The 19810-nt window shown below is 31.6% G+C and overlaps 2 protein-coding genes across 2 annotated transcripts; both read left to right on the plus strand.

Moving 5' to 3' along the window:
* The first annotated feature begins 23 nt into the window (after positions 1-23).
* Positions 24-2184, plus strand: LOC113852539 (pentatricopeptide repeat-containing protein At5g09450, mitochondrial). Its single transcript, XM_027482844.1, has 3 exons — positions 24-149; positions 218-488; positions 938-2184. Exons 1-3 carry the CDS (start codon positions 115-117, stop codon positions 1829-1831), a joined length of 1200 nt encoding a protein of 399 aa, XP_027338645.1. The 5' UTR covers positions 24-114; the 3' UTR covers positions 1832-2184.
* A 12154-nt stretch (positions 2185-14338) lies between these two features.
* LOC113852036 (pyruvate decarboxylase 2-like) lies at positions 14339-17902 on the plus strand. Its single transcript, XM_027482295.1, has 6 exons — positions 14339-14773; positions 15967-16130; positions 16285-16935; positions 17053-17170; positions 17396-17584; positions 17738-17902. The coding sequence occupies exons 1-6, from the start codon at positions 14339-14341 to the stop codon at positions 17900-17902; spliced, it is 1722 nt and encodes a 573-aa protein (XP_027338096.1).
* The last annotated feature ends 1908 nt before the right edge of the window (positions 17903-19810 follow it).

A 19810-nucleotide genomic window follows, 5' to 3' on the forward strand; every position in this document is an offset into this window, starting at 1 on the left:
CATCAAGAAATCTTTCGATAAAAGATGGTGACTAGGTGAATTGTTATGCTTAAAGGTGTATGAAAAATGAAAGCTTAGAAGAAGGTGAAGGGAGCAAAGAGACAACCGCCGCCAATGGCGCATCGCTCATTGTTCCTCTCTCTCAGACGGTAAGTGAACGAGATTGAAATTGTTGGATATGGTATAAATAATTGATCTCACAAAATGGCACTTGCAGAAATAGTAGCGCTTTACCCTCTCTCCTCAACACAGCGAGATTCGTCTCTTCTGGAGCTGTGAGTAGTGATTTTGAGGAAGACACTCGTAACTCTGTCTCTGTGGACGCTGATGACCTAAGGAGCAGAATCTTTAGGCTAAGGCTCCCCAAGCGAAGCGCCACTAACGTTCTTCACAATTGGGTCCTCCAAGGAAATCCTATTACCCTCTCTCAGCTTCGGGATATTTCCAAAGATCTTCGAAGATCTCACCGTTACAAACACGCTTTGGAGGTTTCACCCCTTCCTTTCTCATACTATTAATACTTTTGTAAAGTTAGTTCATTTTAACCATCCAAAATTATCAAATTTTTTTCACAAAAGAGCGCATTAATAGAGTTTTATAGTTTAGTAAATATCATTTTTTTAATAAATTTTATGTTTAAATTTAGTCTTATCGAATGACTGACTTAACATTTTTCTGACTAATATTATTTGGTTGCTTATTACTAATTCCTGACTGTTTTTCCAATTCTGTGGAGTTTCATGTATTAGTTTTTAGCTCCAACAGACTACAAATCTCAATCGATTTCAATTACTTCCAATGGTTCCTGAGTTATCACATTTTTTTTTCCTTTGCTAGTGATAGGATTGCATCTGACTAGGAACACTTTATCATGATTAGAGCTCTCTTTTTCAGTTGAATCTATTGCTTTGCAATTTGTGACTGCTGATGATTGCAGATATCAGAATGGATGGTTAGCCATGAAGAATACGAGTTATCAGACTCCGATTATGCAGTCCGCATAGATTTAATGACCAAAGTTTTCGGCATTGATGCTGCGGAGCGCTACTTTGACGGCCTACCTCCCGCTACCAAGACAGCTGAAACTTACACAGCCCTACTCCATTCTTATGCAGGAGCAAAATTGACAGAAAAGGCTGAGGAACTTTATCAGAGGATAAAGGATTCAAATCTCTCATTTGATGCTCTTACTTACAATGAAATGATGACCCTTTACATGTCAGTGGGGCAGTTTGAAAAGGTCCCATCAGTTGTTGAAGAACTGAAACAACAAAAGGTTTCCCCTGATCTTTTTACTTACAATTTATGGATAAGTTCCTGTGCTGCTACTCTTAATATTGATCAAGTTAGAAGGATTCTTGATGAAATGAGTTATGCTTCTGGTTCTAATGAAAGTTGGATAAGATATTTGAACCTGGCCAATATATATGTTACTGTTGGTCATCTTGATAATGCAAACTCCAACTCAGTTGTTGAGACTGATAAAAGGATCACCCAAAGTCAATGGATAACTTATGACTTCTTAATCATTCTTTATGGTGGGTTGGGAAGTAAGGATAAACTTGATCAGATATGGAATTCTTTGAGAATGACTAAACAGAAAATGATTAGCAGGAATTATATCTGCATTATTTCTTCCTATCTGATGCTTGGTCATGCAAAAGAAATAGGTGAAGTTATTGATCAGTGGAAGCAATCAACTACCACAGATTTAGATATGCTTGCGTTTAAAAAGATTATGGCTGCTTTTACAGACATTGGTTTAGTTGAAATAGCCAACAGATTGAATATGATTCTTATTGAGAAGAACCTCAGTCAGGAAAATAATTAACTAGGAGTTCTTTGAGCGTGAATCTGATACAGAGTATACAGATTTGAGATCAACTTTGCGATCTTCAGAAGGGAATTGTGTATATTCCATTTGCCTTTTGCTAATAGATCCCAAATGAATAAATCTGCTGTGTCAATAACAGTTTTGTACTGCTTTTGTGGATGTGTAAGATTCCATTGCTACGTTGCCATTGGCTAGTATCTTTGATACTGTATAAGCCTTCAATTTTTCGCCCTTTTCTGATATGGTAGCTGTAATGCTTGTGTGACTTTCAATTGTTGGTTCGAATTTGGAGCTATGTCGCATATTCATTCTTCAAAAACTAGTTAAATTGAATATTTTCTAACTTTTCCTGTTATCTTTTCATTTTTATTTTTATTTTTTTGAAAATATGATATCAGAGTTCCTGCGGAGAAAATATGTCAATTTTTAGTCAGGATGGTATAATTACAGAAGAATCAAAATTCACCTTCAGTATTGAAAACAAATCTAAATCCAAATCTACCTTCGTCATAGTAATAATGGGTCATCAAGTCCATTTTACATCTTACTGGCCAAATAACAGTTGAAAGATCCGGCCCGTATGTGCTATTCCTAAAGCTGCTTCAAAAATATAAACCGGTTGACCGAAATACAAAATTTTAACCCTAACATTATCATAGAACATGGAAGGTACTCTTGCTACTTCCTCGAAGATACAGTCGAACAATCATCACCATCTTTTCCACATTTGCAAGGAACCAAGAGTCTTTGATGAAAGCCATTTCTCGTGTCATTAAAAACCTCTTTCTCTCCAAGATTCAGAACAGATGCCATGAAATCACAACTAAGTGCATCTAATCCATAGTTGTAGATTTATTACTGAATGTCTGGAACGACCACAATTCTCCATAACATGTTCTCGCAAGTTCACGTCTGCTGAAACTCTTAAAAGAAAATATTCAATTGACATGGTAAAAAATACTCCAAACAGAAAATTTGTTTGAAAGAAAATATTATTTGAATAATTTATTTATTTATTTAAAAAATAAGCTGAGTAACGTGATGAAACATAATTAGTGATATCAATTATCAAATGCCAAGCAGTTAAAATTCAAAATGTGAAAGTTTGTGATTCTAATACTTGCCAATAGCTTAGTGTTTATTGTGAATCTTGAAGATAGTAAATAAATAAATTTAAGAGCAATCTAAAATTGAAATTTAGATCTTCTTTAAGTTCTTTTAAGTATGTTGTATAGTAAAATTATAGTCGTGCAAGCAAAGGAATAGGAAAGAACGAAAGAAAAATGATAGAACAATGCTAATATTAAGAGTAAAAATTACATAAATGAACATGAATTAAATTGTAGAAATGTAGATTCACGACTTCGGCTAAAACAACGAGAATTGTAATATCTTGTGCAGAACTTTTTATAGACAAATGGACCTTAACTACTATCCTTCTTTAGCAGGCATCTCTTGATAACTTCTTTTTACGTATGCTTTTCTATCAATACTACAACCCATGGCTTTTCTATAACGGTTATCGTCCATGGTCATGTTTTTTTTGTAATCGTTTTTGTCCATATGAGTTTCATGTGTCTTTGATCTTTTGACTGGAGATAAATGTTGGTAACTACTGATCTGCAATTGCTGGTAATCGTTTTGGAGCTTGCTGTTTTATTGACATGTTTCAAATGTTAAGTGTTTTCTTCCTTAATTGATGGCCAAGGAAGCCCCTAAGAATATAGTAAAAAAAGAAGGAATTTTTTTTTTGAATTCAAGCTTACTCATTCATTCATCTTGAATAGGCTATATAGCCAAATACAAGGAAGTACAAATCAAGTTAGTTACAATCAGAGGGTGCTACTTGATTGAAGGGGAATAAAATCTAACAGAATGACAACTCATCAAATATAGCATAATATCTAGTAACTAATTTATTCTTGCATAGATAGATAATGTGACTCAGCAGTTTATTGCAACGTTGGGATTCTCTAGGTAGTGTAATCCTTGAGATGGGCTGGAGTGGAGGTGATCCTTTTAGGCCTTGAATTAGCCAAGGGAGGAGTGGTCTGATTGCTAACAACACCCGAGTCTGGAAAAAGCACCTTGTCCTCAAGGTGATAAGTGGAGCTGAGTTGGTCTCATTCTTCCCAACTAGTGTCATCGGAAGAGAGCCCATACCATTGAACCAGAACTAGTTTGGTTGGAGGGCTTGTGGAAGTATCCATGCGAGTTGCCAAAATTGCCAGGGGTCGAATGATGGGCTGGTGATGGAATGCCTCTGTAGGTAAAGGAGTGATGCTAGGATCTGTGCCATATTGTCATTTTAGCAAGGAGCAATGGAAAACATGGTGTATTTTGGACTTAGCTGGTAAATCCAATTGGTAAGCAACAGGACCAATGCGAGCTAGGATTTTGTAGGGCCCATAGAACCTCTTGGAAAGCTTGTTATAAGTGGAACAAGAGAGAGATCGCTGTCGATATGGGCGGAGATGGACAAACACCAAATCACCTACTTCATAAGTTACATCGCGGCGTTTGGCATAAGCATAAAGCTTCATAGTGGCCTGAGCTTTGAGTAATTTCTTCCGCAACAGTGCTAACAGCGAATGGCGCGATGCTAACAAGGTATCTACAGCTTCCACAGAAGAAGAACCAAGTAAATAATTTCGCAATGATGGGGCTGGCTTGCCATAAATAATATGGAAAGGTGAGTACCCGATGGAGGAATGAATAGAAGCATTATAAGACCATTTAGCCAGGGCCAAATACTTGGGTCACTGCGACGGATTGGAATGAACAAAAGAGCGGAGGTATTGCTCTAAAACTCTGTTAAACACCTCAGTTTGCCCACCAATTTTTGGGTGATATGATGTACTAATTCGAAGTTTGGTACCACAAAGGCAAAATAATTTGCGCCAGAACTTACTGATGAATATGGGGTCACGATCAGATACAAGACTGCGAGGGATGCTGTGATATTTACAAATAATATCCAAAAATAATTGAGCCACCTTAGAAGTAGAATATTGTGTTGGCAATGGTTCCAAATGAACACCCTTAGAAAATCTGTCTACAATAACCAATATAACAGTGAATCCCTGAGAAGGAAGTAATCCGATAATAAAATCAAAGGATAAATCTTCCCAAACAGTCGTGGGCACGAGTAGGGGTTGCAAAAAACCGACTGGTTTGAGGGTATTCAGTTTCACTTATTGACAAATAGTGCACTGTTGGATAAAAAGTTTAACATCTTTGCGTAGACCTTCTCAGTAAAAGTTAGCCAATAATCTGGACACTATTTTTGTGATGCCCATATGATCACCTAATGGGGTACTGTGATATTCTTCCACAAGCTTAAGGCGGAAACTATTACAAGGATCAAGCCACAGACGATTTTTGAATAAAATTAAACCATTGTGTAACTTGTAATCCAGAAGAGTAGCAGGTTCATTTTGAATGCAAAGAAGTAAAGTATTATAGGCACAACTAACAGCCACAGATTGTCTCAATTGATCCATAAAAAGAAAGTTAGGCATGGAAAGGGCGAAACACATACCAGTGGAAGTGTCCGAAAATCGAGAAAGTGCATCAGCAACAACATTGTGGGGGCCTGGTTTGTAATGAACCTTGTATTCATACCCCAATAATTTGGAAAGATAATGTTGTTGTTCTAGAGTTTGAATCACTTGAGACAAGATCTCTTTCAGGCTTTTATGATCTGTATTGATGACAAAGGGGTGTCCCAGAAGGTATTGGCGCCATTTCTTTACGGCGGATGTGATGGCATGTAATTCGCGTACATAAGTTGACGAATTGAGAAGCTTTGGGCAGAATGGCTTGCTGAAAAATGCAACTGGATAATTGTTTTGCATGAGAATTGCGCCCATAACTATACCAGAAGCGTCTGTATCGATAGTGAAAGGAACGGAGAAATATGGTAAAGCAAGCACTGGAGCTAGAGTCATGGCTTGCTTGAGGGCATCAAATGCACGTTGAGCTTCTGGTGTCCAAATAAAAGCATCCTTGCAAAGTAAGGCAGTAAGGGAAAAGGCGATGGTGGCATACTCTTTGACAAACTTTCGATAAAAACCGGTAAGGCCTAAGAAGCCACGCAGAGCTTTGACATTGCAAGGGGGAGGCCAATCCAGCATTGCCTGAATCTTTGATGGATCAGGTTGAACTCCGGCTCCAGAGATGATGTGTCCTAAATACTCCAATTGCCTTTCTGCCAGCAAACATTTAGAAGGTTTGAGATAAAATTGACCTTCCAATAAACATTGGAAGACCTGTTCCAAATGTGAGATATGTTGTGGGAAGGAAGGGCTGTACACAAGAATATCGTCAAAAAATACTGCAACAAAACGACGGAGAAATGGCCTGAAAAGGTCATTCATAGCTGCTTGGAAAGTTAAAGGAGCGTTACAGAGGCCGAATGGCATCACTCTGTACTCGTAATGTCCCTGGTGGGTGCGAAAAGCAGTTTTGGCAATATCATCTGGATGCATTAAGATCTGGTGAAAGCCTTGTCGGAGGTCAAGCTTAGAAAACTAGGTTGCACCACCAAGCTTGTCCAAAAGCTCATCAATGGTGGGCATAGGAAATCGGTCACGAATAGTAATGGCATTAAGAGCCTTGTAATCAACACAACAACGCCAACTACCGTCCTTTTTGCGCACCAATAATACAGGCGAAGAAAACAGACTTCGGCTTGGTTGAATCATGGATTTATCAAGCATCTCTTAGATCTGTTTTTCCAATTCACATTTTTGTGAGTAAGGGTATCGATACGGTTTGACGTTGACCGGTGTGGAATTGGGGAGAAGGTGAATACGATGATCAGTGGGGCGAGAGGGAGGCAGTGATTGTGGAGGCTGGAATAATTTGTCGAAACGGTGGAGAAGCTGTGTGATTTCTTGGGGTGGTGGTGATGTATTGGAGGATGGAAGAGTTAGGGTAGAATCGAGTATAGATATTAGTTGTATGGTAATAGTTCAGAGGCCCCATTAGTCTGGAGACAACGCTTAAGTTGTGTGCTAGATATTGGGTCGAGTTGGTGGTGTTGGATCCCCTGTAAGGTAATGGGGTGGCCTTGTTGGGTAAATGAAATGGTGAGTTGGTTATAATCCATGAGAACAGGCCCAATGGACTTGAGCTAGGGAGCACCCAAGACAATATCTGCACCCCTCAAAGGAAGGATATAGAAGTTAACATGGAGGGTATGGTCTTGAATATGAATTTTCACATCAGGGCAAAGTCGGTCGCATCGCATAAGGTTTCCACTACCAACCATGACGGTGAGTGGGTGGTAAGGGATTGAAGAAAACTCCAAGAACTTTGCTACACGATCCTGAACGAAGTTGTGATCACTGCCACCATCAATGAGAATGGAAACGGAGTGGTTGTTGATCCGACCTTGTAGTTGAATAGTTGAAGAACCTATGCCGCCGGTGAAGGCATAGAGGCTGACTTGCGAATGAGGTTCATTAGGATCTGAATCTGTTGGCGGTGGGGGAAGGACCAATTGAGGGTCTGGAGTGAAATCGTCAGAGATGGCATCTTCAGTGGTTAAGAGGAAAAATTTTGCCTTACAACAATGTGACGGAGTGACGAGGTGAACACTTCATCACAGTTATAACATAGGCCCTTTTCTCGGTGAGAGGCCATTTCCTCAGGATTGAGACGTCAAAAATTGACACGGGGTTGTGGTGTCGGGAGTAGTGGGACGAAAGGTGGGATAGAGGTGGTCATTGCAAACAAAATAGGAGTGGAAGCATGATTCCTATGTCAGAAAGAGTGGCGACGTTCTTCTATTTTATCCTCTTGCAATTTTGCGAGTTGAGCGTGATCAAGAGATGCAAGACGCAGAGCTTGGACCTCGTGACGGATTTCTGGTGATAGACCATAAATGAAACAGTTCAGGGCAAAAGTAGCTGATAAGCCAACGATGCGATTAGCGAGTTGTTCAAACTCCGTAAGGTATTGCTGAACTGCACCCTTTTGTGTAAGTTTGAATAATGCACCAGAAGGTTCGTCGTAAAGTGACGGAGCAAAGCGAGTTTCCAAGGCATGGAGGAACCCTAACCAGATTTGGATCTAACCATTTCGGTACATCCACTGGTACCAGCTAAGAGCTGGTCCCTCCATATAAAAGGATGCGACCTGAAGGCGTTCCTTTTCTAGCGTGTTGTGGTAATCGAAAAATTGAGAAATTTTGAAGATCCAGCCAAGAGCTTCGGTTCCATCAAACCGGGGAACTTCGAGCTTCATATGTGGGCAACGGAACCCGTCGTGAATGGGTGTGGAAGGGGAAGGATTCTGTGGAGAAGTGGTGGGTCTGACGGCCAAGAGGGAAAGTTGTTCCAGAATGGAATCAACCTTGAAGGTTAAATCGTCCAAATGCTCGGCATTGGTGGGACGATTGGCCATGGAAGGAGAGTCAAAATGAAAGCACCAATTGTTAAGTGTTTTCTTCCTTAATTGATGGCTAAGGGAGCCCTAAGAATATAGTAAAAGAAGAAGGAATTTTTTTTTGAATTCAAGCTTACTCATTCATTCATCTGGAATAGGCTATATAGCCAAATACAAGGAAGTGCAAATCAAGTTTGTTACAATCAGAGGGTGCTACTTGATTGAAGGAGAATAAAATCTAACAGAATGACAACTCATCAAATATAGCATAATATCTAGTAACTAATTTATTCTTTCATAGATAGATAATGTGACTCAGCAATTTGTTGCAATGTTGGGATTCTCTAGGTAGTGTAATCCTTGAGATGGGCTAGAGTGGAGGTGATCCTTTTAGGCCTTGAATTAGCCAAGGGAGGAGTGGTCTGATTGCTAACAAGCTTGCTATTTTATCGACATGTTTCTACGCTTTTTGAACCTTTCCTTGTTATTTGGACCTGAGAGATCTTTCTTATTCATCTCTTGTTTTGACAATTTTATGACGAGATTTGTCAAGATTCTTTCTTTTTGATTGCTTTTGAATGTTTTTGGTCTCAGGTTCTAACCTTCAAAATTTCTAAAATTGTGATTCTCTTTTTGACATAAAAATGAGACTCATCTAGCCGTCTACATAAAAACAAGTCAAAGGGTGGTTACTTTGACAAAATTTTAAGACTTTAGTATCTTTTCACAGTCTCCTTGATTTTAGTAAAAAAAAATGTGTTCATACCACCAATCTTCGAGATGCACTTCTCTTTGAAAAGGTAAAGTCTGTTTTTCTTCCACAAAGTCTTGATAATACACAACTCTGACTTAGTAAAAAAAAATTTCTCCAAACACTTGAGGTATGTTTGGGAGAAGAATTTTGGAGGAGGAAAGGAAAGACATATTTTTTAATTATAAATTAAAAAATTATACATTATTTATGATAACACATATATCATTAATATATTAAATTTTTGTTAATATATTAATTTATATATTTTAATTTTTAAAATAAATTAATTTTAAATGTATTTATTTAAAATACAAATTTTACCCTCCCTCTCTTCCCATCCGAAACTCCCCTTCCCAAAACAATAGCTTAGTCATTCAAATTCTGCCCAATATTTTCATGATGCATACTTTGGCTTTGGTGGAACAAGTCAATTGACAGATTGTAAAAACAAGTCAAAATATACTCCTTGCTAACATATTACATTAAAATTTCTCCCTCGAATGAATCCTTTTGTTTTTAAAGTAATCTCTACGAAATAGGAAGATATCTTGAATAAAGGAAAGTAGCTAATTTTATATTTGATTTTCTTAATGATTCTAATATATTAACGAATTTGTGTTAAACTAATAAGAATTATCTCAAATTTTTTTAAATTTTAAGATAAATTTGTCTACATTATAGATAAAAAAAAATCAAAATATGTTTGTCAATATAGATAGACTTTTTTTTTTGTATTATTGACAAATATATAGACAATAAATCAATTTATAATTTTATAGACTAATTTTACAGACTCATTTTTTTGTACATATTACAAACGGATTTATAAACTAATCTTTCTGTTTGTAATTTTAAACTAAGGCGAGAAATATTAGGCACAAATTATAGATAGTAAAATCCATCTATAATTGCATAAATGAAAAATAGTATTTCAGGGATAGAGTTATAGGCATATTTTTCTATCTATAAGTCAATTAATAAAATGTTACGTTTAATTAATGCACTTATAAACAATATAGACTTATTCCTTTTCTTCTTCATTTCTTTATTTTCTTGTTTCTTTGATCTCTCTCTACCATTTTCCCTTCTTTGCGCATTGCTAATGGTTTAAGCCTCCATTTTGCAAACAAATTGTGTCATTATATTTTTGTTATTATACTCTAAATTATAATCAGTTTTATTTTTCTATTTTTGGTGTACGATATATACTTATTTGTTATAAATTATTTATTACATATGAATCACACGAGAGAAAGTGCTAATTTTGAACGTCCTGCGAGATCATTTTTACCCAGATGCATTGATATTTCCCTTTTTTCATTATAGTTATTGGCGGGGGAAAGGGTGAAGAAAATTAATTAAATATTTGTAATTAATTCTCTCTTCTTTATTTCTTTTCTTATTGTTTAGAATGAAAATATTTTCAATTAGAAAAGATAAAGAATAAAAATGGATTCAGCCTCAATAAAACTTGAAATTGGTCTAAGCTTCAATGGAATTGAATTAAGAATTCAATTCCATTTCTGATAATAATAAATAGAGTGAGATCAAAAATAAAAATGGAATGGATAGGAAGGGGGCAAAATATCATACAAGATACTTAAATGAAAATTAAAATATTGTACTATGATTTGAAAAGAATTATAGTTTCAAATCATGATATTACTTAATGATTAGTACTACATTAATTGAAATGAAATCTTTCATAATTTTATTTCAAATTATTATTTTTTAATATTTTTCATTCCTTTTGTCTTCTTCGCTTTGACTTCAAAAATAGAGGAGTTAAGTGAATTAAAAACCAAAGGAGAGGTTCATGGCCAAGAGTAAAGATATCTGAGTAACTTTTATTTTGAAATATACTAGTTGTGATCAAAAGAGTGTTAATAAGGAATCAATGGGTACTTTCAATTATATTACTCAAAAGAATCGACACAATGCGCCTAGTCGGTTATTGAATACATCTTGTGATTCAGGAGGAGGTTGAATCTGCAACAATGAAAGAGGGAGAGTCACCATGAATCATGTATCAAGTTAAAGAAAAGTAGAGTTGTGGAGGGACAATGATGTTAAAGTAGAAGGAAAAAAAATATTGGAGTGTTTGAGAATAAAAAGTGTTGTTTTGGATAAATGACGAGTGAGATAAGTGGTAGAAGATGTTTTTAATGGGGTGATATAAGAACTATGAACAAAATAATTGTTATAAATTAATTTATCACAGAAAAAAAAATTTGTCTATAGGTTTACTAATAATTTTTTTTATATGTAAATCTATCTATAAATTATAGATAAATTTTATTAGTTTATAACACTTAAATTTATCTATAATCATTATAACGTAAAATTATGGTAGTGAATCTATTCTTTACTATTGCCTTAGTACCTAGTTACAGCTGTTTACGTGAATCTTTTTTTTTTCTTAAAACGAAGCTTATTCAAACATGCACGTAACTTTAAATTTCTCCTATTCTTCTTCCCTCGTCCAATAAAAACGAAGAACATGGAAGGTACTTTTGCTGCTTCCTCCAAGATACAGTGGAACAATCATCACCATCTTTTCCACATTTGCAAAGTTTGTGATTCCAATAGTTGCCAATACCTTAGTCACTCAAATTCCACCCAATTTTCATGATACACGCTTTGGTGTAACAGGTCAATTGACATATTGCAAGAACACCTCACTTATTACATTAAATAGGAAGATATCTTGAATAAAGGAAAGTACCTAATTTTATATCTTATTTTCCTAATTATTCTAATTATTCTAATATATTAACGAATTTATGTTAAACTAATAAGAATTATCTTAACATTTTATATTATTTATTTATCAAAATGATGAACTTTTTTATTTTATGTCTTGCGTGTTTGGATTGGGAGTGAGTGGCCGTGTAACGCGCCATCTACCAATAATAAATGCTTTTCTATTTTGTGTTGCGCCCAATATTCCTTTCAATATAATTAAATTTAATTCTTGCTTAATATGATTTTACAATCTCTTGCACGTGGATCATTAATTTTAGACAAATAGACAATGCAATTAATAGTTTAATTAAAAAAACGTTAATATCATTTTATTTTTTTAAGATAGTAGAATAATTACATATTAAAAAATATAGAATATACTCTCAAATTTACAGATACCACGCAACAAGTACTTTCATATAATTAATTTTATTTTTAACAATTAATAATAAAAAATATAATTTATTGATTCTTTTAAAACAAATATATTTAACTAATAAATTATTTAACTATAATAGATTATATCAATAAATATATTTATTTTATTAAAATATTTTTAAATAGTTATTTATTGTATATTTTAATTGATTGATAGTATTAAAAAAAATAATGATACAACAAAATTACATATAAATTATTTAACATTTCTAAAAAATTATCAAAATAAATTTAAAATGTTTAAAGGATAGTCTTTTCTTTTATCTAAAGAAACCTAAATAAAAATTATTTCATACTTTATTTTTATTATGACATAATATAACATATTTTTAATCTTATTTTTTTTAAAAAAATATTGGTGGCATTATCACTTATGAATTATTACAAACTCATCTTTAAGTTGAATAGTCTATTTATTATAATAGAAAATTTTCACTCAATCTTGTCTTTTTTTCTTAAATTATTCTTATAAAATAAAAAAACCTTGAAATTTTATAAATAACAAAAGACTAATATAAAGTATAATGAAATAATTTTTTTAGAATGAATAATTTAAAATAATACAGAATACTAAGAGATATTTTTTTATAAACATTTTTGTCGCAATAAATATTTATTTTATCATAAATTATAGTACTTTAAATATTATATATATATATATATATATATATATATATTCCTGTTATTTTGATTACACATTTAAAATATGTATAGTAGTTAAAGAGAGAAAAACATGAAAATGAGGATAACGTTGTAATCAAAATTATGAATTAATTTTATAATTTTAATATATTCTAAAATGCATATATCATATGATTGGTTGTAAAAAAATTATAAAAATATAAACTATAATTTTTGTATACACTATGATTTAATAATTATGATAAATTAAAATATAATGAAATACAGTCTTGATTACTGGTTTAATGAAATAATTTTTATATTATAGTAAAAGAAATTAATTATTACAACATGAGTAAAAATTTTGTGATATTATTTTATCATTTTAATTTTAATATTATATTTATAATAATTATTATATTTAAATGTATGATAATTGAATAATATATATTATAATCAAAGAGAATAAAATATGGTAATTAAAATTAAAGTCTTAATCTTACAGTTGTAAAATAGAGATAGAATCTTGGATAATATGATAAATAATAATAATAATAATAATAATAATAATAATAATAATAATAATTCTTAAGATATTTTAAAAATTCTTAATCTTTGTTGAGAAAACATAGAATTAAAAATTTAAGTATTTTATCAAAATTATATATAATATTGTTTTAATTACAAATTTAATAGAATATTTTTATTACACTATATAAAAAATAATAATCTATTTTATAATTTCAAATTAATGAAAAAAAGTATATTAATATACATGTATCTTATTAAGAAAAAATATATTTATTCGGTATAATTAATAATTAATTTATATTAAATGTTACGAATTCATACCTATATAGGGTAATAAAATAATTATTGGTTGATTCTAAATAGAAATACAAGTTATAATTTTTATCCTCTATAATATAATAGTGATAATAAATTAATATATAGAATAAAATAGTATGTTGATGAATGATTTAATGGTTTTTTAAATTGTAGCAAAAAAAACTTTAATTATTATACGAATAAATATTTATATTTTATTTTTAATATAATAATTACTATGTAGTATCATAATAATACTTATATTTGTATGGATAATATATATTATAATTGAAAAGAGAAAAGTGTGTGTGAGGAGAGGTGTGGATAAAATATATTTGTTTATTTATCAAAATGAGAAATATTTTATTATGTTGACAGCAGGGAATTGCCAAAGTCTATTCTGCGTTGGACTGAACCTTCGTTTGAATAGAATAAACTCCAACATGTGCGACGCATGGTGCATGCATATGGTTAAGCTTAGAAATAAGATGAAACTTCAGTTACGTGAGTAATAGTCTTTCTTCTTTCTTCCTTTTTTGAAGATATCAAACTCAATTGAACAGTGAAACTAAACTTATACTGCACGTTCATGAAATTTATATTGGGAATAACAATTCTTGTTTTATCAGCGTGACTGATAAAGTCCCTATAAATATTCTTCTTAAGTTGCAGAGCATAGTATCACAATAACTAGTTGCTGAGTTGAGCGTAACAGGGATACATATATGGAGACATGCAAGCCTTTGTTGCGTGTAAAAGAGAGAACCCTTGGCCACCATGTTGCACGGCGACTAGTTGAAATAGGCCTAAACGATGTGTTTGCAGTTCCCGGAGACTTCAACCTTACCCTGCTTGATTATTTGGTAGCAGAAAGTGAGCTTAACCTCATTGGGTGCTGCAATGAGCTGAATGCTGGGTATGCTGCTGATGGGTATGCCAGATGCAAAGGAGTTGCTGCATGCGTTGTCACCTTCAACGTTGGTGGCCTTAGCATTCTCAACGCCATTGCCGGTGCTTACAGTGAGGATCTTCCAATCATTTGCATTGTTGGGGCTCCAAATTCTAATGACTGTGCCTCCAACAGGATTCTTCACCACTCCATTGGGCTACCAGATTTTACCCAAGAACTACGTTGCTTTCAGCCTATAACTTGCCATCAGGTACCCTACATATATATATATAATCAAGTTGGCATATATATATATATTTAATATTGTCATTATATATATAAGGGTTATTAATTTGATACACATGAACGCGGAATCAAACACTTTTAAATGGATCTAAAATTTTATAAATATATATATTTTTCAATCTAATGGTTATGTTAATATAAGTTGATTTAATCTCATATTAATATTTGTACAGGTATATACGATCAAATTATATTAATATAAATTACATACAAAATTATATTATTTAACAATTTTTTATTACAAAAATTCTAAAATCAATCGTTAAATTTAATTGTATAAATTATATTAAGTAAAAGTAATTATTTAATATCTCATTTTTATACATTAAAATTAACGCAATATATACTTTTAAAATATATAAAAATAAAGTCTCATTAATTATACACTTTGATAACATTTGAAATAATAATCAAAGTAATATATTATTATATTTTAATGATTGATCTACAGAAAATCACATTTTATATAAAATTATTTACGGTGTAACTTTTGGTATAGGTTATATTGGTTTAATTTCATCTCTTTCATATATGTGTTTGTACACGTTAGGACTACACCTTTTTTAACACTTGTCTTTATTGGTTATAATTTATCAAAAATTATTAAATTAAGAGTAAATTTTATATAATTACTTTAATAAATTTCAATTGATAAGTAAAAGTATATCATGAGTATTTCATCATGTCATTATATATATATATATATATATATATATATATATATATATATATATATATAAAAGAAAGTTAAGATCCATTGACACCGTATATCAAATTTAAATACTTAGACAACTTAATAACTTTTTACAAAATATAATATTAATCAATCTAAATATTGGTTTGAAGGTTTTTTTATTAAGTAGATTGATTTTATATAAAAATATAAATAAATATTAAATTTTAAATAATATATTTATAAATATTTAAATTACGTAAAATTTAACGTACATGAAGATAAAGATAATATAAAATTATTTAATGGTTAAATTATTCAATCTAACCTTTTTATATATAAAAAGAAAATATTAAGCGAATGAACATTTGAGATATAATTTCACGAGAACAGTTGTTAGTTTAAAATAAAAAATGTGGTGTGAATTTAGAAATGAATTGCCATTTAGATTCTTATATTGGTTACGTATATTACTGTAATTTCAGGCAGTAGTAAACAGCTTAGATGATGCGCATGAACGGATTGACACTGCCATTGCAACTGCATTGAGGGAAAGCAAGCCTGTCTATATTAGCATCGCCTGCAACTTGTCTGCCATCCCTCACCATTCCTTCATCGATCAGCCTATCCCATTTTATTTGACTCCCAAGTAATTAAACTATGTGAATGTCATTTTCTTATCAAGTTAACTCCTGTATACATGCCAATCTTTATCTTTCTCGTTCAATATTTTCATATTATTATTATCGTGGAGGAAAATGGATTTTATTATTTGTAATTTGGAGTCATGGTTTGTTCCTTAGGTTGACTGATCAAAGGTGTTTGGAAATTGCGGTGGAATTGACATCAGAGTTCCTAAACAAAGCCGTGAAACCAGTGATGGTGGGTGGGCCAAAGCTAAGAATGGCAAAGGCTTGTGATGCTTTCATGGAAATGGTAAATGCTTCGGGTTATGCCGCGGCAATGTTGCCTTCAGCAAAAGGGATGGTGGCAGAACAACACCCCAACTTCATTGGCACTTATTGGGGAGCAGCTAGCACTGCCTTTTGTGCAGAAGTTGTGGATTCTGCTGATGCATACCTTTTTGCTGGTCCAATATTCAACGACATTAATTCTTTGGGTTTCTCACTGCCGCTTAAAAAAGAGAAAGCAATTGTAGTGCTGCCTAATAGTGTAGTTATTGCAAATGGACCTACTATTGGCTGTGTTTCAATGAAGGACTTCTTTAAAGCACTTGCAAAATGCCTCAAACCCAACACTACTGCTTATGAGAACTATAAGAGAATACACATCCCAGATGGCCTTCCCCTTCACAATAATCCAAAGGAAGTATTAAGGGTCAATATTTTATTTGGTCATATACAGAAAATGTTGTCCTGTGACACCACTGTGATTGCTGAAACTGGAGACACTTGGTTTACTTGCCAGAAGTTGAAGTTGCCACAAGGCTGCGGGTATTATAAGCGATTTACATATATATACCAGTTGAATAATATAATATATATATATATATATATATATATATATATATATATATATATACACTAATACTAATATAGGGTACTTTACAGGTATGAGTGTCAGATGCAGTATGGATCAATAGGTTGGTCAGTTGGTGCAACTCTTGGCTATGCACAGGCTGCTCCACAAAAGCGAGTGGTTGCTTGTATTGGTGATGGTAGCTTCCAGGTGAATCAATTTGACTGAATGCTTGCTTTGATCAAATTTAAGCTAAAAGTGGCATTAACTAATTTTTATCTTCAAGAATGAAGACCTTAGAAATTGATGTCATATGTCTAACTCTTTTTTACTTTTAATTTGGAGTTTGAAGACTGATTAATAACAAATTGATTCAACGTCATTAGTGTCAATTGATAAGTACTTAATTAACAAATTAGATTTCATGCACCGTAGATGACGGCACAGGAAGTTTCAACAATGTTAAGGTGTGGACAGAATGGCATCATCTTTCTAATTAACAATGGTGGATACACAACAGAGGTGGAAATCCATGATGGGCCTTACAATGTCATAAAGAACTGGAACTATGCTGGAATGGTCGAAACAATAGATAATGGAGAAGGCAAATGTTGGACTGCCAAGGTGAGACATTCTTAATTGAACACTTGGACTTTGGAAACAATAAACAAGCAAAATGTAAATAAGACTTCAATCAACTATCTAAGTACAAAACTAAGGGTGGCCACATTTATAATATATGATTCTAATATCACCAAGTTATTGATGTACATGAAGGTGCACTGTGAAGAGGAGCTAATAGAAGCAATAGAGACAGCAACAGTAAGCAAAAAGAATTGTCTATGCTTCATTGAAGTGATTGTACACAGGGATGACACAAGCAAGGAGTTGCTTCTACTTGGATGCAGACTTGCAGCTCTCAATGGCCGTCCACCTAATTAAGGATCACTTAGATTGCAATATCTGTATGGTTTTTCTAGCTTAAAAACACAATAACAATTTTTATATAATAATTGTTTTTATAAAACATAATCATATATTACAAAATTTAATACATTTAAATGTTATAATATTTAATAAAGAATATTACCCGAAAGACACGTTAAAAATATCGATATATATATATATATATATTTGTATTCATATATAATATCGTGATATTGTTGCAGTTGAACAAGTGGGTGTGGATGTTGTAAAACGTAGAAAATTGGTGGTCGCTGTCTCAGACTCGATAGAGACAGAAGAAAAACAATGAGATTAAAAGATGTCCTACGAGAATCAGTATTCAATAGCACTTACTAAGAGCAAGATTAACAGCATTTCATAGTCGTATATTGCCTCAGATTTCTGAAAAAATAAAATTATGTGTAATATTAAACGGATGTTTTTTTTTTTTATTCATATGGCTGTAATTTAATTATAATTAAATTAATAAACCATGAACAATTTTTAAAAGTTATCCAACCCTTTTTGCAATGCTTCTATGTATTGTAAGTCTAAATTTATTGAAGTGTGGGTCTTAGACAGAAAAAATAGACCCAAATAATCCATGGACATAGAATTGATTGATTGCAGAATATGGTACAAATCTTACCAATTTGATTCTTCTTATATTATTGAGTAATATAATATTATTAAATTTTAAAATATAATTTTTTTCAAATTTATTTAATAGGTTCTATAATTAATTATAATGATTTTTATTTAATAGAAAAAGTATATATTAATTTCTCTAACTTAACGTATTAAGTTACTTAACTTGAGGAGATTCAAATTTCAAATCTTATTACAACTTTATAAAAATAAATGGTAACTAGTACACTTAAGAAATAAAAAATTTTATTAAAAATAATTTTAACGTATCTCATATTTTTTAATATAATTTAACATGATTTTTAATTAAAAAATTAATTTTAGCTGTTTTAGCCAAGATTTTAAAGATAGTAGTCAATTAAAATCCTTTCATAATTGCTCAATATAAAGAATTTATAATTGCTAGAGGATACCTATAATGTACGAACATGACACTTATCATAACATAAACTTGAAATCCATTAAATTTGAATATTATAAAGTATAATTATAATATAACATATAATATAAATTTGAATGACATCCAGTATATATAAGTAAAAATTATTCAAATAAAATCATACAAAATTAGAATACCAAAAATAATTAAAAATACTAATAATAATTATAATAAATTTTTATATTTATTTGTTAAAAATATAACCTTTATATGAAAATAGTTGTACTTATTTTTTAATTATGTAAAAAGTGATACATTAAATTTTTATGTAAATCACACTTTCAAGTTACAATTTTTGATGGAGCAAAATGTAAATAACTCATGGGTTAGGTTACATAATTGTTAATGATTATTAAGAGAATCTAACCAATTATATAAAATATTAATTTTAGTTTCTTTCTAAAACAGTTCCACAATATTTTACATAGATCTGTATTAAGTGTTCAAAGCCTATTAATAATTGATCACATAATTAATAAGCTTAAATATCTCTAAATAAATCATAATATTAGTTTACTTTTTTTAAAAAAATTACAATTAATCATGTTTACAGTAATTTTTATGAAAAAAATTTTAAGATTCTTCCACTTTGATAAAATTGACTGTGTAGTCTATAATTTTTAAAAATTAAAAAAGAAAGATTCTTAAATTAATAACATGTTGTGATGATAATAGAGAACAATTAATTAAAAGTCTATCTAATAAAATCAAATAATATCGAATGATGAGTTACAAATATAATTTGTGGACTAGTTATAGATACGAAGTTAAAGGTTAAATCGAGGATGCTGTGTGAAAAGGCAACAGCCAATGGCAAA

Source organism: Abrus precatorius, unplaced genomic scaffold, assembly GCF_003935025.1.
Source record: "Abrus precatorius isolate BTA unplaced genomic scaffold, Abrus_2018 Scaffold10, whole genome shotgun sequence".
Lineage (NCBI taxonomy): Eukaryota > Viridiplantae > Streptophyta > Magnoliopsida > Fabales > Fabaceae > Abrus > Abrus precatorius.

Excerpts from the sequence above, each read along its gene's own strand:
- LOC113852539 (XM_027482844.1), top strand. The coding sequence starts at position 115 with ATGGCGCATCGCTCATTGTTCCTCTCTCTCAGACG. Across the intron at positions 150-217 it reads TTGTTCCTCTCTCTCAGACG|AAATAGTAGCGCTTTACCCT; the intron begins GTAAGTGAACGA and ends TGGCACTTGCAG. Across the intron at positions 489-937 it reads GTTACAAACACGCTTTGGAG|ATATCAGAATGGATGGTTAG; the intron begins GTTTCACCCCTT and ends TGATGATTGCAG.
- LOC113852036 (XM_027482295.1), top strand. The coding sequence starts at position 14,339 with ATGGAGACATGCAAGCCTTTGTTGCGTGTAAAAGAGAGAACCCTTGGC. Across the intron at positions 16,131-16,284 it reads CCATTTTATTTGACTCCCAA|GTTGACTGATCAAAGGTGTT; the intron begins GTAATTAAACTA and ends TTTGTTCCTTAG. Across the intron at positions 17,585-17,737 it reads GCAAATGTTGGACTGCCAAG|GTGCACTGTGAAGAGGAGCT; the intron begins GTGAGACATTCT and ends ATGTACATGAAG.